This window comes from Ips typographus, linkage group LG1, assembly GCF_016097725.1.
Source record: "Ips typographus isolate SLU linkage group LG1, UJ_Ityp_2.0, whole genome shotgun sequence".
Taxonomy (NCBI): domain Eukaryota; kingdom Metazoa; phylum Arthropoda; class Insecta; order Coleoptera; family Curculionidae; genus Ips; species Ips typographus.
The window spans coordinates 25,500,113-25,512,788 of NC_138422.1; the positions used below are offsets into that span (position 1 = coordinate 25,500,113).

Consider the following 12,676-nt stretch of genomic DNA (forward strand, 5'->3'; position numbering starts at 1 on the left):
GGTTTTGTTCTTTGGTTATCAAGCCCTATAGCCTCTCTGATGAGCCGTAATACGGCGAAACCGGTCAGAGGATTGGGATTGATAAACAAAAAACAAAACCTCACCATTTTCAACCAATCAGATCGGTGTTTACCGAATGATGCGGCATTAATGGTGCTGTTCCTAGATTTTGGAACGCCATCTGTACTTTCTAACTCATAGAGTTGAGTACAGATGTCACCAGATGTTGCACACAACTATAATCTCTCATTTGTTATTATTGTCATATGACATATTTAGTAGAGAAAAAATGCTATCATAAAGAAGTTTTTTGCCGAGATTTAAGCCGATATTAGTAAATTTGATAACTTGCTTGCAATTGATATTTGTAAAAGTTTGCTGCTAACGGGGAGATGGTTTGACAGTTGATGTGATGAAAGTAAATTTTGCAATAGATATTAGTTATTATGGTTTTCTTGTTGTATAAATTAATCTGCTCACGGGAATAATCGAGACCTATCGAGACCTAAATAAATGACACATTTAGACGCTGTATTGGGCTTGTTCGTGGTCAAACTGCCTAATTGTATTGACTCCGGTGTTCTTGCGTACACAAAAGGCACTTTTATAGAATCTTTATTAACCATTATTTGATATTCATTTATTACAATGAAATCAACATTTTCAGGAGCGATGGATACGATCCAAATACGAGCATAAAGAATTCCTGCCGCCTTGTAACAGCACAATGCCATTAGGTCAACAGTTGATCGATTCGGTCTGTAGCTCGAATATAAAAGCGATTATTCACGTGCTGGCTTTGGCCAATACTCATCAGGTCAACACCACTGTGGGACCAAGAGATCTGCGTACGCCACTGCATTTAGCGTGCACCATGGGTAACTTGGCTGTAGCCCAGCTACTTATTTGGGTAAGTGTGTTTTGTTAATTAAACGCTCAATATACTTATTTATATTTTTTTTTTCTAGCACCACGCTGACGTAAAAGCAGTAGATCAGGATGGCCGCACGTGCTTGACTTATGCTAGGGCGGCTGCTAGTATAGCAGTGGCCAAGTGTACGGCCGCGAAAAATGGCAGTTTGGATGCGTCTGCGGCCAGTTGCAAGCATTTAGTCGATTTACTCGTTAGTTATGGATGTCCCGAGGTGAGTACATTTTTCTTTGCTTGTCCAATAAATATTTAAAAAAAAGTTAAAAGTTGGAAGGTTTATAGGGAATGCAGTTAAATCGAGTCGTATATAAATACATTTTGTTTGCTCTTCAATAAAGTGCTTTTTTCTTACAAAGTAGTGACAACTTAATTTTGCATTTGTGATTGCTGAAAATAGTGGCGGTTCCAAAGACACTGACAAAAAAATGATCAAATTTAGTGAAGAATTTCCACGGAAAAACCGATCCAATTCAAAGGGTGCAACAACGTTTTCAAAGTCAGAAATAAATAAAATTATTCACGGGTACGAGGAAAAAACAGCAGCGGAGCTGATAAGGACACAGTCAACTAAACAAACCTTCCAATATAAAGATAACATTGGTATCGCTTCCAATATCGAAGATAATACTAATAGCAGACAAATACCGGAGATCCTCAATAAGTTAAAAGACAATTCGACCGTTACTGACTACGTATTTAAGTCGCCGGATAACTCCGGCAAGCGAACACGTAACGTTATGTCACCTGAAGAAGAAAACTGTTACAAAAGGACATGTGATGGAATAAGACTCATGTCAGACGCGGAAGCACCAATTTTAAAGAGGACCTCCGTTCAACAAACAATACAAACATCAGAAAAACAAAAAGAATGATACATTTGAAGCACTAGGAAAAATTGAATTTTACACAAGTGAAGAAGTAAATGGCAGTCCAGTTATAATTAGGTACAATCAAGAAAGGTTAAGAAAATCAACTACTGTTATTTACAAGAACTTGACTCTTATCACCCTAAAAATGGGACAACTAGAGCAAGAAAAAATGTCCATTACACATGAATTAGAATTGGCAACCTTGAAGATAAAAAATGACTCAAATACACACCCTTATTGAAAGCTAGTAATCAAGAATCCATTGTGCCAAAAGAAAAAACATACGCAGCTGTAGTACAAGAGATTAATCCTTCAAAAACAAACAATGATCAAGAAAAACAAACATGGACAACACCTAAAGTTTCAAAGAAATTAGAAACACTCGTTAAAATCAATGATGTCTCAGACCCAAGAGAAGCAATGTGTCAACTTAAAAAATAAATTGAAAGATCTGGGATAGAAGGAGGATTCAAAAATATCAAGCATTTGAAAGATGGGGCAATAGTTTTTGAAAGCCGGAACGAAGCGCAACAAAAGATATTAAAAAACACACTGGAAAAGAAGGACAACATAAAAATTAAAGAAAGTGGGATAATAAATCCAATGTTTATGATAACTGACATTCTAAAGGGCTACTCAGAAACCGAATTTATTGAAGAATTGATCAGAATGAACGACACCATCGAAACTGATCTGAATATTTCAAACCTAAAGATGGAAACAGTGTCGTAATCTCACCAAAAAAAAATTGGATTCTACAAGCTCAACCAGCAATAGCTAAGTGGTTTTTAAAAGCCGAAACCGTCAATTTTGATATGATGAAAGTGTACGTCCAAGAACATGTTAACCTAGCCTTATGTTTCAAATGTTGCGGTTTTGGACATGTTGGAAAATACTGCAAGGAAAGGCTGTGTTGCCATAAATGCAGTGATTGCCAGTCAATACGATTAAAATGCATTAACTGTATTAAAATGAAATACAAAGCAGAAGAAAGCCAACATTCAGCACGTGACATTAACTGCCCAGTGTACCAAAGGAGGCTGAAAAACTACCGGAGTCAGATAAATTATTCAGATAATTTTTTATAACCAATAATAATAGCAATGGAACCAACAGATCTGAAAACAGAATTCTTCCCAAAACTGTCACAAGGATAATACACCAAAATGTACAATCTATCGGTAATTCCATTGATAAAATAAATGACATTGCTTATTAACCTAGAGCCATATACTCTGGATGACTACATGAATATGTAAAAATACCTATAGTTAACTTTAGAACTTTTTTTTTATTATTAATATGATTTTAACAATGTATATATAGCTAGTGTAACATTTTGTACAAACAAGTAAAACATCTTTTATGTAGCCTATTATGGGCCTATTGACGAAGTTTTTTTTTGTTATCTCTTTATGTAACAAATATGAAATATATATTGCCTATCAAGATTCAGTTAGACAAAAAAAATGAGTGGGTAATTTCCCAGTATGAAGCAGTTAGATAAGCGGATGACAACCTGGGGACACGTTTTGCTTGTTTCTGCTTGTTGGCTTTAGTTGACCACTAACCTTTTGTTTGATACATTAAATATTATTAAAAAACAGTTTGCGTGGTACAGCTTTCCAAATATTGAAAGTGTCAATGTTTTAACCGATGTTTTCTTGAAACGTTAATGTAATAACATTTGGACGTTTTCCACTATAGATTGTTAACAATTTGAAGCCAATCTCTTTTAGTATATTACTCATAAAATTTCAATCAAAAACCACCAACAATACTGTTGATTTTCACAAATGCTGTAACACTGTTACAGTTCACACAGTTTGGCCATTTGGTTGTATCTCCGAAATGTCTCCGAAAAGCCGAATTTAATGAATAAAAAAAGTTTAAAAGATCGTTTTTTGTAGAATTAGAGACAAGGATTCATTTTGACTCACAGCGATTCCTTCACGGATATACAGGGTAAAGAAAATGTGCTGAAAATTTCTTAAATTTTAACCCAATGCATTTAGTGTCATGGGTTTGGTTGATATTTCGGGACATGTTTGGGGTGTTTTTCCATTTTGTAATTATTGACAAATCAGTATCAGGTTGTTAATCAGTGTTTTGGAAGCTTCTAAGCTGTTTCAGGAATCTTTTCGAGTTTCTATAGTGTTTTGGAAGCTTCTGAAATATTTTTATACTTCAGGCGTATTTGGAAGGTTTTAAGACAGTTTAAAAAGCATATTGAAGGTTCTGGACTGTTGAAAGCTTCTAGACTACAGCTTTTGGAAGCTTTTATGCTGTTTCAGGAGCATTAGCAAGCTTCTATACTATTTTGAAAGCTTTTGTAGTTTCTACAGTGTTTTAGAAGTTTCCGAATTTTTTTACTACTTCAGGAGCATTTAGAAGATTTAGGACAGTTTAAAGAGCATATTGAAGATTCTGGACTGGTTTTGAAATCTGTTGAAAGCTTCTTGACTAGTTGAAAAGCAGTTGGACGCTTTTAAACTGCCATAGAATCATACGGAAGCTTTTAGGCTGTTTTAAAATCTTTTGTAAGCTTCTAGAGCTTCTTCTGTAAAGAACTGTGATACATTTTTTCAGAAATCAACAAATTACTATATACAGGGTGCGGAATAACACACAGTCTTCTTTTATAGTGGAGAAGACTGTGTGTTATTCCGCACCCTGTATTCTTACACCTTCACTGCGAGACAATGGACTTCTACTTCAAACTAAATTACTATATGATCAGTATCAGTCATTATTACCACTTAGAACTATCCAATGTGCATTGGTGCAACACTTTATTAGTCTTAACAAAACGAAATAGAATCCGTTGTTTAACATCTAGTTGTAACTTTGTTGTGTTGGTTTCAGATGGCTACTGTGGCAATTAGCGGTACGATACCACGAAGAAGAGGCAGCAGCCAATCGCAGCAGCAGCAATACGAAAAACTGCCCTCTAGCGTCATTTAGCAGTTAGATCACTTTGATTTCAATTTGTTTTAGAAATCCTCAGCAACTGATGAAGATTTATCTCAAACGTTGTCTTTGGGTGTGCAATCTCAACTATCACCCCCTCTCCTCGACTGAGTAGTTGTTTAATTATCTTTCTTTCTATCCCTCTGTCTCTCTCTGTCTTAATATGGAAAAGTTTTGGATGCAGAACTGTAGATTTATATCGTTCCGTCCTCGAGCGTTTTTTAATATTATGCTTCAGTCAATCCGTAGGTGTAACTGTATACAGGGTGTTGTAGTTAAAATGTAAGTGACTTCAAGCATTTGGTACAATCATTTAAAGACTTATTTGAAGACTCTTCTGAATACTCACATCATAATTATGCGATTCTAGTTAGATAAATGGATGTTTACGGCACTATTGTATACTCGAGAAGACACACAACATTTTGCACTTTTTCACTATTATCGCAACAAAAAACAATATAATATCATTACCGGTTTTAGTGTTAAGCTTAAATCCGCTTAGCGTGTATTTCGTAGATGTGATTCACCACCGTTTATGTTTATGTGTCGATGTGTGTCTCCGTTCTCGCTTTATTGTCCGCAGCTACTAACCAACAAAAGTACAAATTTCCTAGGTTTACTCCCTAAAAAAAAGTCGAGAGGCAATACGGTTAAGTACTTAATATGCAGCGACTCGTTATGTTTTATTAGTTATGTTTATTTCGTGTATATATTATGGCCAAAGAGTTTTTTTGTACTGTACTGTTTGTTTTATTTTTTGTATATATCGACCGATTTGTGTACAGAAATTTATATTTATGTCGTTCTTCCTCTAAGAAAACAATCACAAACTTTTCTAGTTGTTTTATTATTGTTTGAAACCCAACTAAACTGCTCGTCACCTAAACTGACTGCTAGGGTAGGAAAAATTCCACAAATTATCCATGAGAAATAAAAAGACACTAATTATAAACTGATGGTCTCGACAAGGATGGAGAAAACTGGATGTAATTTCGCAGGTAATAGATATGTTGTGCAGTAACTGCTCTTCATTTTAACTGTTTCTGGCGAAACGCATCACTGGATTAAGATTACAGACAGACACATGTTACCTGTTACAGACAGATCATATAACCTGTCTTACGTGAGTAACAGGGTTTCATTCATAACATTTTTAAATTTATAAGTTTGGGGTAAGATAGTAAGATTCCTCCTTACCTGATTACATGACATCGCAATTTAAATGTTCTTAAAAATGTGTCAAACGACCGACACTTAACAAAATTTAAACTTACAGATTGTGAAGACAACACAAAGACAAAAGTTTATATATTTTTCAACGAGATATGTTCAATCAGAGATGAATAAAGCAGATAATTAGACCTAATTCACTTTCTTGCTGTAGTGTTTCATGAAACAATAAGAGCCATCAAAACTTCTACTAAGATATTACAATTAAATAGTAACGTTCAGTAGTTTTATGCAATGAATTACATTGTTGCTTAAAACTGTCCGAAACATTGTATGGCAATTTAAGTAAAATGAAATCCAACTATCATCAATATATTTTTATCAACTTACAGGCTTTACAGTACCTACATACTTAAAGATGATGTTTGCTTTGAAGGTACTTAACAACCTTAGACCCCCATCACAAACGTCGTACCTCACCAGCAGATAATTTACGTCACTTCCTTCGTACAATGATATAGGTGTAATCACCTTTTACTATTTGATTTGCAGTGAGTGTATTCCACTTCAAACCAAAGTAATGAATAAAACTGTTTCATGTGGTTTAGTTGATACACACTTGGGTAATGTAAATATCGACAAAAAAATATAAATTGTAGTACTATCAAGTTTGCGTACCTTGTACCTTTCAATCTTCAATGACAAATGAAATTTGAAAATAACATTGATTATTTAATAAAACTACGATAAGAATAAACAACTACCTATGTGTAAATACTCATAAATAGTACATTTTAGCCATTGCATTACGGCTTATTCACAGGCAATGCCAGAGGTGATGAGCAAAACAAGCGTCAGAGCCTTCATGAACCAACCGGTGATCGGAGAAAGTGGTGCAACGAAGAGCATTCTGGCTCATGGGTGAGAACGTCGGGGATGGTCCATTCCAAGGAATTTATGAAATAAAGATCCGTCCAAGAATAATAGGACTGATAATCTCCTGAAACTCAGCAGAAGTATTTAAGTACCAAGGGAGTTAGAGAGATCATAATGTCCTGAAACATCATCGGGCCGAAACAGCCCGAGGAACAGGTGTTGTTTATTCTACCTGAATAATGTGACTTTGATCTTGTGTGTTTTGTGACTTTGATAGTCCTGTCTGTCATTGAAAATGGCGGCAAAAGCTGTACAAAATCTTAGAATAAAAGAAAATGAAGCACAAGCTAATGAAAGTTTATTACCTAAAAGTAGTCAAGAGCATTCTAAGGTAGGAAATACGTAGTTTTTATGGCATGAAAGAATAAAAATTCCATTGCTAATATTAAAAAAGGTTTCAGGGCGTTATGATAACGCCTATAATGCTCTCAGGTTGTTATGAACACTATACCCTACACCGTTTCCAAGGTATTATGTATTCATTTTGATTCATAACGTATAGGTGAAACATAATAGTAATTAAGATATCAAGGGTATTATAAGGACATAGTTTTGGTTCATTTACTGATAATGGTTTTTGAAGTTTTTCTCTACTAACTGTAACGACCGTTATCTAATTTGGGTTAACTGATAACTGTTCATCTTTGTACCACCTTTGTATTACAGGCAACAATACCCTTCCACCAATAGCTATTCTAGCAAAACAAACAGCTAAAGAGGAAACATAATTACAAACATCCCTGTAGTGTTACTGTACAGAAATCTTTCAGAAAGCGCTTATCTCTAAATTTCTGTTGACAATTGACGGCATCGACCGTTTTTAACGAACTTTTCGGATCAGCTGAGTTTAACTCGTTTGAGCCAATAGAATTTCAGAACGACTATCCTAGTAGTCGTTTATTATTCGACAACCAATGCAAATTACTTGAAACTCATCAGCTGATTGAGTTGAATCTTAACCCATATAAACAAGATATTTTGCCAGTTCAAAAAATGGCTGATAACGTATTTTCTGATGCTGCTGAAGGAGATGGATGGGTTGTTGCAAGGCAGGTCGATGGAAAAATTCAGGTAAAATGTGTATAAACATAAACGTTATTACATACATATTAGAAGTAATGCCTCTTTCACAATGGACGTTAACATAAGAAACACGTAAACATAAACGTAAAGTTAATTTTTGCAACCTTATTTATAAGACAAAGCGGCATTTCTATGTGAAATGTTTATATTTTGTTTACGTTAAAAAGCAGTTTTTCACCAAAAAAAAGGTGTTGAAAAAAATTAACTTTGCGTTTATGTTTACGTGTTCTTATGTTATAACGTCTATTTCAAAGTACGAGGGTGCAAAAGACAGTTTACTCCAGAAATGCGCATGTCAATTTGTCATTAAACTAGAGACATTATTGATTTCACTTGTGGTTTCACTCCCTAGGAACTCAGTAGAAAGCAAAAGTGATATTCTCACCAATGATGGAGAAAAGTTTAATTTTCTATAGGAGTGGTAAAAAAAAATTTGACATTTCACATAGTTGCTTTGTCTTACGGATTCCAAATCATAATCTAAATAAGGTTTCAAAAAACTAACTTTACGTTTATGTTTACGTGTTTCTTAAGTTAACGTCCATTGTGAAAGAGGCATAACACATAAATATTACTGTGGTGGTACATACAACATGTTATTATTAGATTGCCATAGATAATGCAGATAGCAGCTATAAATTTGATAGATCTCTGAATGCTGATGCGTGGACAACTCTACGTAGTACTTCGACTGAAGGCCAGAGTAAAAATAATGTAGGAACAGACAACAAAAGTTACGAAAAATTTGGAGGTACCTATATAAGCATTTTTTCGAAAAAGTAATTAGTATACATACATACAGGGTGGTTGGGGTTTGCTGGCACATTATCTGAAAGCAAATAGTAATAATTTGTCATTTTTGTTTAGTTGCTATTTAAAACTTTTCTAGTTGAAACGCTTCTATTATAAAAAATAAACCGTGGTCCCACACATATGAGATTTAACATGCTTCTTTTGTGATTTTTAACATCATTTTGTCATGTGTCTTCTGTTTGCCTTCTTCAGATCTAAAATTACACACAAAAAGAGTAAAAACCTAACCAACACAGAGAAGCAATGTATAAATCACTTTCCGCACTACTTGTTGGGACACAACTGATTCCCTGTCAATTACTCACACTTCCTCATAATACATTATTGCAGGTACACCACTATTTCTCATTCGGGACTTGTTAAACTTTAAAAAGGTAACCAGCTTGTCCGATTGTTTTCTTGCCTACGACAAACTGGTGAACGGGGTGTTCTTTTGTGGGAGGATAACGGACGTTAATGACAAAGATTACCATCAAAGATTGATAATAGATGACGGAACTTCTGCCATTCTCGCTATAGTGAGAAAACGGTTTGATGAAAACAATCTGGATGAAACACTATGCGATGATGAAACTTCTGAAGAAAGGTACTAAAATTGATGCTTGGTTTATTGCATTTAAGTAACTGTAACACACACAAGATGAATACCTATAATTTCTTTTGAGTCAGTGCAGAAATCAGCAATAATCATGCGATTTTACTGGCCGCATTGGAGAATCGAGCAAAGGAGTTAGAAGAATACTCTCGCAATGACGTTTTTCACCAGCAACACTCATTAGGCATCCCAGTCAGAGTGAAAGGAAAATTGAATGAGTTTATGGGGAAAAATTTCATATTTTGTTACCATATCAAGCAAATTCCTGAAGAGGAATATTTTCAACACTTGCATCAACTTATTTTAGTCTATAAATTCCGGAATGGGAAAACGTAGGTTATTTTCTGATGTATGATGCCTATAATTTTTTGTTGTTTTTTGGTTGTTCTCTGTTTCTACAATTATCTTTATAATTTGTGTTAAAGTAAACAACCTTACCTAGTGTTTCTACACCTTCCTTTTTAAACAAGTTGGAAAATTAATTATAATAATTGATTCAAATTGCAGTTGCAAAGCAAGTTGAATGAGGCAATAACAATTCAAAATTGAAAGAAAAAAAACAAAACTTCTACTAAACACAGTAGATAATATCAGAATAACATAAAATAATGTATATTCAAGTATAATCTTGTAAAAAAAACCACATAAAAATAAATAAAAATATTACATACTATTAAAACCAATCGCAAGATCAGTCGTAATACTTGACTTGGCTGTTCTGCATTTCTTTGATACTGCTGGGAGGACTGGGGCCTTTACCAAAATTGCACACTTTCGAAAGCTTCAAGAACTTCTGCTGGCTGCCATTGTGAGGTCGAATCCAGTAAACGGTCTGCACAGCGTTTCTACCCCTGATGTAACGACTGGCTGATCCTACCAAAGTGGTTGAGTGAGGCATCTTCGTGCTTTTATTTTTTGGTGTATCCTCTATGGCAGAGACAGTGAAGATGTTTGATTGTATGCTGATTGAGCTGGTCATTTTATAGCCAAAAGCGTGTGACGACTTTGTTGTTTTTCTAACATGGATGCTGTTTAGTTGCAGCCTAGTCACGTTTTGTTACAGGTTATTAGGTTCAAATGACTGATACAGTACTAGAGATAATTGATATTATTGTTATTGCAAATTGCGTATTTTAGACCTTACTTAACATACCTTACATACAGCTTACTAAATTAATGAAAACAATATAATTGCTAACCTAGGCTACAAAATACTATACTTGAAAGTCTGAAATAATATTTGGTGGATAGAAGATTCAACAACATTCAGAACGTTTAAAAATTTCGTGAAAATTGTTGTTGTGTGTTCCTTGTTAAGTTCAGCTAGTTTAATTTCGCAAGAATCCAAAAAAAATATTGTCAATGATTGTAATGACCGTCAAATTGAGTTCTTCTTATTTTCGATTTCTTCCAACTCAAACCTGCAGTGGATTATTTCACTTAATGGACAAAATTTAATGGAGTTTAACTCTTTGCGACCAAAAAATATTTCAGTAGGAGTAAACCCTCACCAAATCAAAAAATCTGTCAATCCTACCCACTGCGCCAAAATGCGGAGTAGTGGAAGACACAGGCAGAATGGGTTTGGATAATTTAACAACTGACTTTTCAATGACACAATTAACCACTTGTGTAACTGTAAATAGGTACATAGGAGAAAATGACTGTGATATCCAACTAAAATGAAATTTTATTCTCTGTAAGTGTTTTTTAGTGGTTATAATCGGAGTATATAGATATTTTCCCAGTTTATAATTTTTAGTTTTGGCTGTTTTACTAGATTTTGAGAGATGTTCGTTAGTCGTAGAATTTAATTTTCTTTTCTTTGAGTTTCCTAATCCTTCTCCTAATCTGTGGCTGGTTCTTCTCTGCTTAATTAAGTCTAAAATTTTATTAATCATAATATTACACTTTAATGCAATTTTGTGACGAACTTTATGTTTGGTTTTTACCAGTGGAACTTAGTTGACTAATATTTGTATCATATTTCATCACTTCCATTAATTTTAAGTGCACGCTGAAGCACGTGAAAGGAATAAAACCAGCTGAATGAAACCAATCAACAATAGAGATACCAAGCAAAATGATCGGAAAAATTCGGAAACTGATAAAAATTTGCGTTTGACTAGTGTTTAAAAACAAACCTTGTAATAATGATGTAATTGAAGCTTTTCGTTTTTTTTTTCACTATCAGTAAAGTGTGTCGCAGCCGAAAACAGTATTAGTGTTGAAAGAAAAGAACTTTAAGACCAGCTTAAGTAGAACTAGTAAACTAATTAGGAATCATTATGTTTCACCAAATCCAAATACAGGAAATTTGTCTATACTACCGACTGTGCCAAAGTCGTGGAAGAAGAAGCATCATACTTTGGTTAAAAGTTGAAATTACAATGGAAACACCCAACCATCAATTTCGTTTTTCTGTACTTTTCAAGTGGACCCCTCAATTGTAAAACATTTTAAATGATGTCATCTTTAGAACAAGGATTTAAATCACACAATGCACGTTTATAATGCACTTCAAAACTTGAAATTAGTCTTTGATTTCAAACTTGACTATAAATAATCACTTACGAGTGACGGAAATGATATGCCACACTTCAAACGATAAGGAATCTGTATAAAAGCTGGTGGAGAACAGCCAGGTAAGTATTGCAGTTTCACAAAAGCGGCAATCCGAACCACAAATGCACTCATTACACCTGAAACTTTTGTTTGAAGTTTTCCTTCAGAAGAAAAACGAATCTCTACGTCTTTGGCTATACCTCCAGCAGTAAGATGCCGGCTCCAAACCACTTGATCTCTTCAGCATCCAGGTACATAGCAGGAAGGAACGCAGTCCAAACTGTGTACTGGAAAACTGGAGCTGGTAAGCAGCAGAAGTTGATGAAACTGTCCAAGACGTGCAACTTTTTGAGAGGACCTAGTGGCCCTAGTTTACCACCCAGGACTACGGCCGATTTGTTGCAAATCAAATTGTTGTAATTTGTCTTACATGTATCATGTAATAATATTTGCTTGTTTGTATTATTGTGAATTTTGTCTAATTATAATATAATATACTAGAATTTTTTTTTTCTAGCATGTACATTTTCAACGGTGATAAAATAGTATATTTTCTAGCAAGTTGGCTCTTGAGTTTGGGAACCAGGTAAATGGGTAACTGTAGTCCTTCTCAAAATGTCATAAAAAATTATTTCCTGAAAGGTTTGCTAATGTAACTTTTCGTTTTTAGATATTACTACTACGACTTCTTCTTCTTCTTCTCAGTCCGTATTTATCCACTCCTGGATGTAGGCCTCTTCC

General features: G+C 34.5%; 2 protein-coding genes across 5 annotated transcripts in view; both read left to right on the forward strand.

Annotated features, from left to right (window-relative positions):
* Positions 1-5,607, forward strand: part of CenG1A (Centaurin gamma 1A) — a 61,858-nt gene extending 56,251 nt beyond the window's left edge. For both annotated transcript variants that reach the window (XM_081995477.1, XM_081995476.1), the window contains exons 12-14: positions 668-910; positions 969-1,145; positions 4,666-5,607. In XM_081995477.1, the coding sequence (XP_081851603.1) occupies positions 668-910; positions 969-1,145; positions 4,666-4,764 (519 nt within the window). In that variant the 3' untranslated portion in view covers positions 4,765-5,607. The remainder of the gene's footprint in view (positions 1-667; positions 911-968; positions 1,146-4,665) is intronic.
* Positions 5,608-7,082: 1,475 nt separating this feature from the next.
* LOC145724073 (uncharacterized) lies at positions 7,083-9,814 on the forward strand. Of its 3 annotated transcripts, none has more exons than XM_081972177.1 (5): positions 7,083-7,210; positions 7,546-7,950; positions 8,569-8,713; positions 9,106-9,361; positions 9,441-9,717. In XM_081972177.1, the coding sequence occupies exons 2-5, from the start codon at positions 7,873-7,875 to the stop codon at positions 9,460-9,462; spliced, it is 501 nt and encodes a 166-aa protein (XP_081828303.1). In that variant the 5' UTR covers positions 7,083-7,210; positions 7,546-7,872; the 3' UTR covers positions 9,463-9,717. The 3 variants fall into 3 exon arrangements, with proteins under 3 accessions (XP_081828303.1, XP_081828310.1, XP_081828294.1); XM_081972184.1 differs by having other exon boundaries at positions 9,450-9,717; XM_081972168.1 differs by having other exon boundaries at positions 7,084-7,210; positions 9,445-9,814.
* The last annotated feature ends 2,862 nt before the right edge of the window (positions 9,815-12,676 follow it).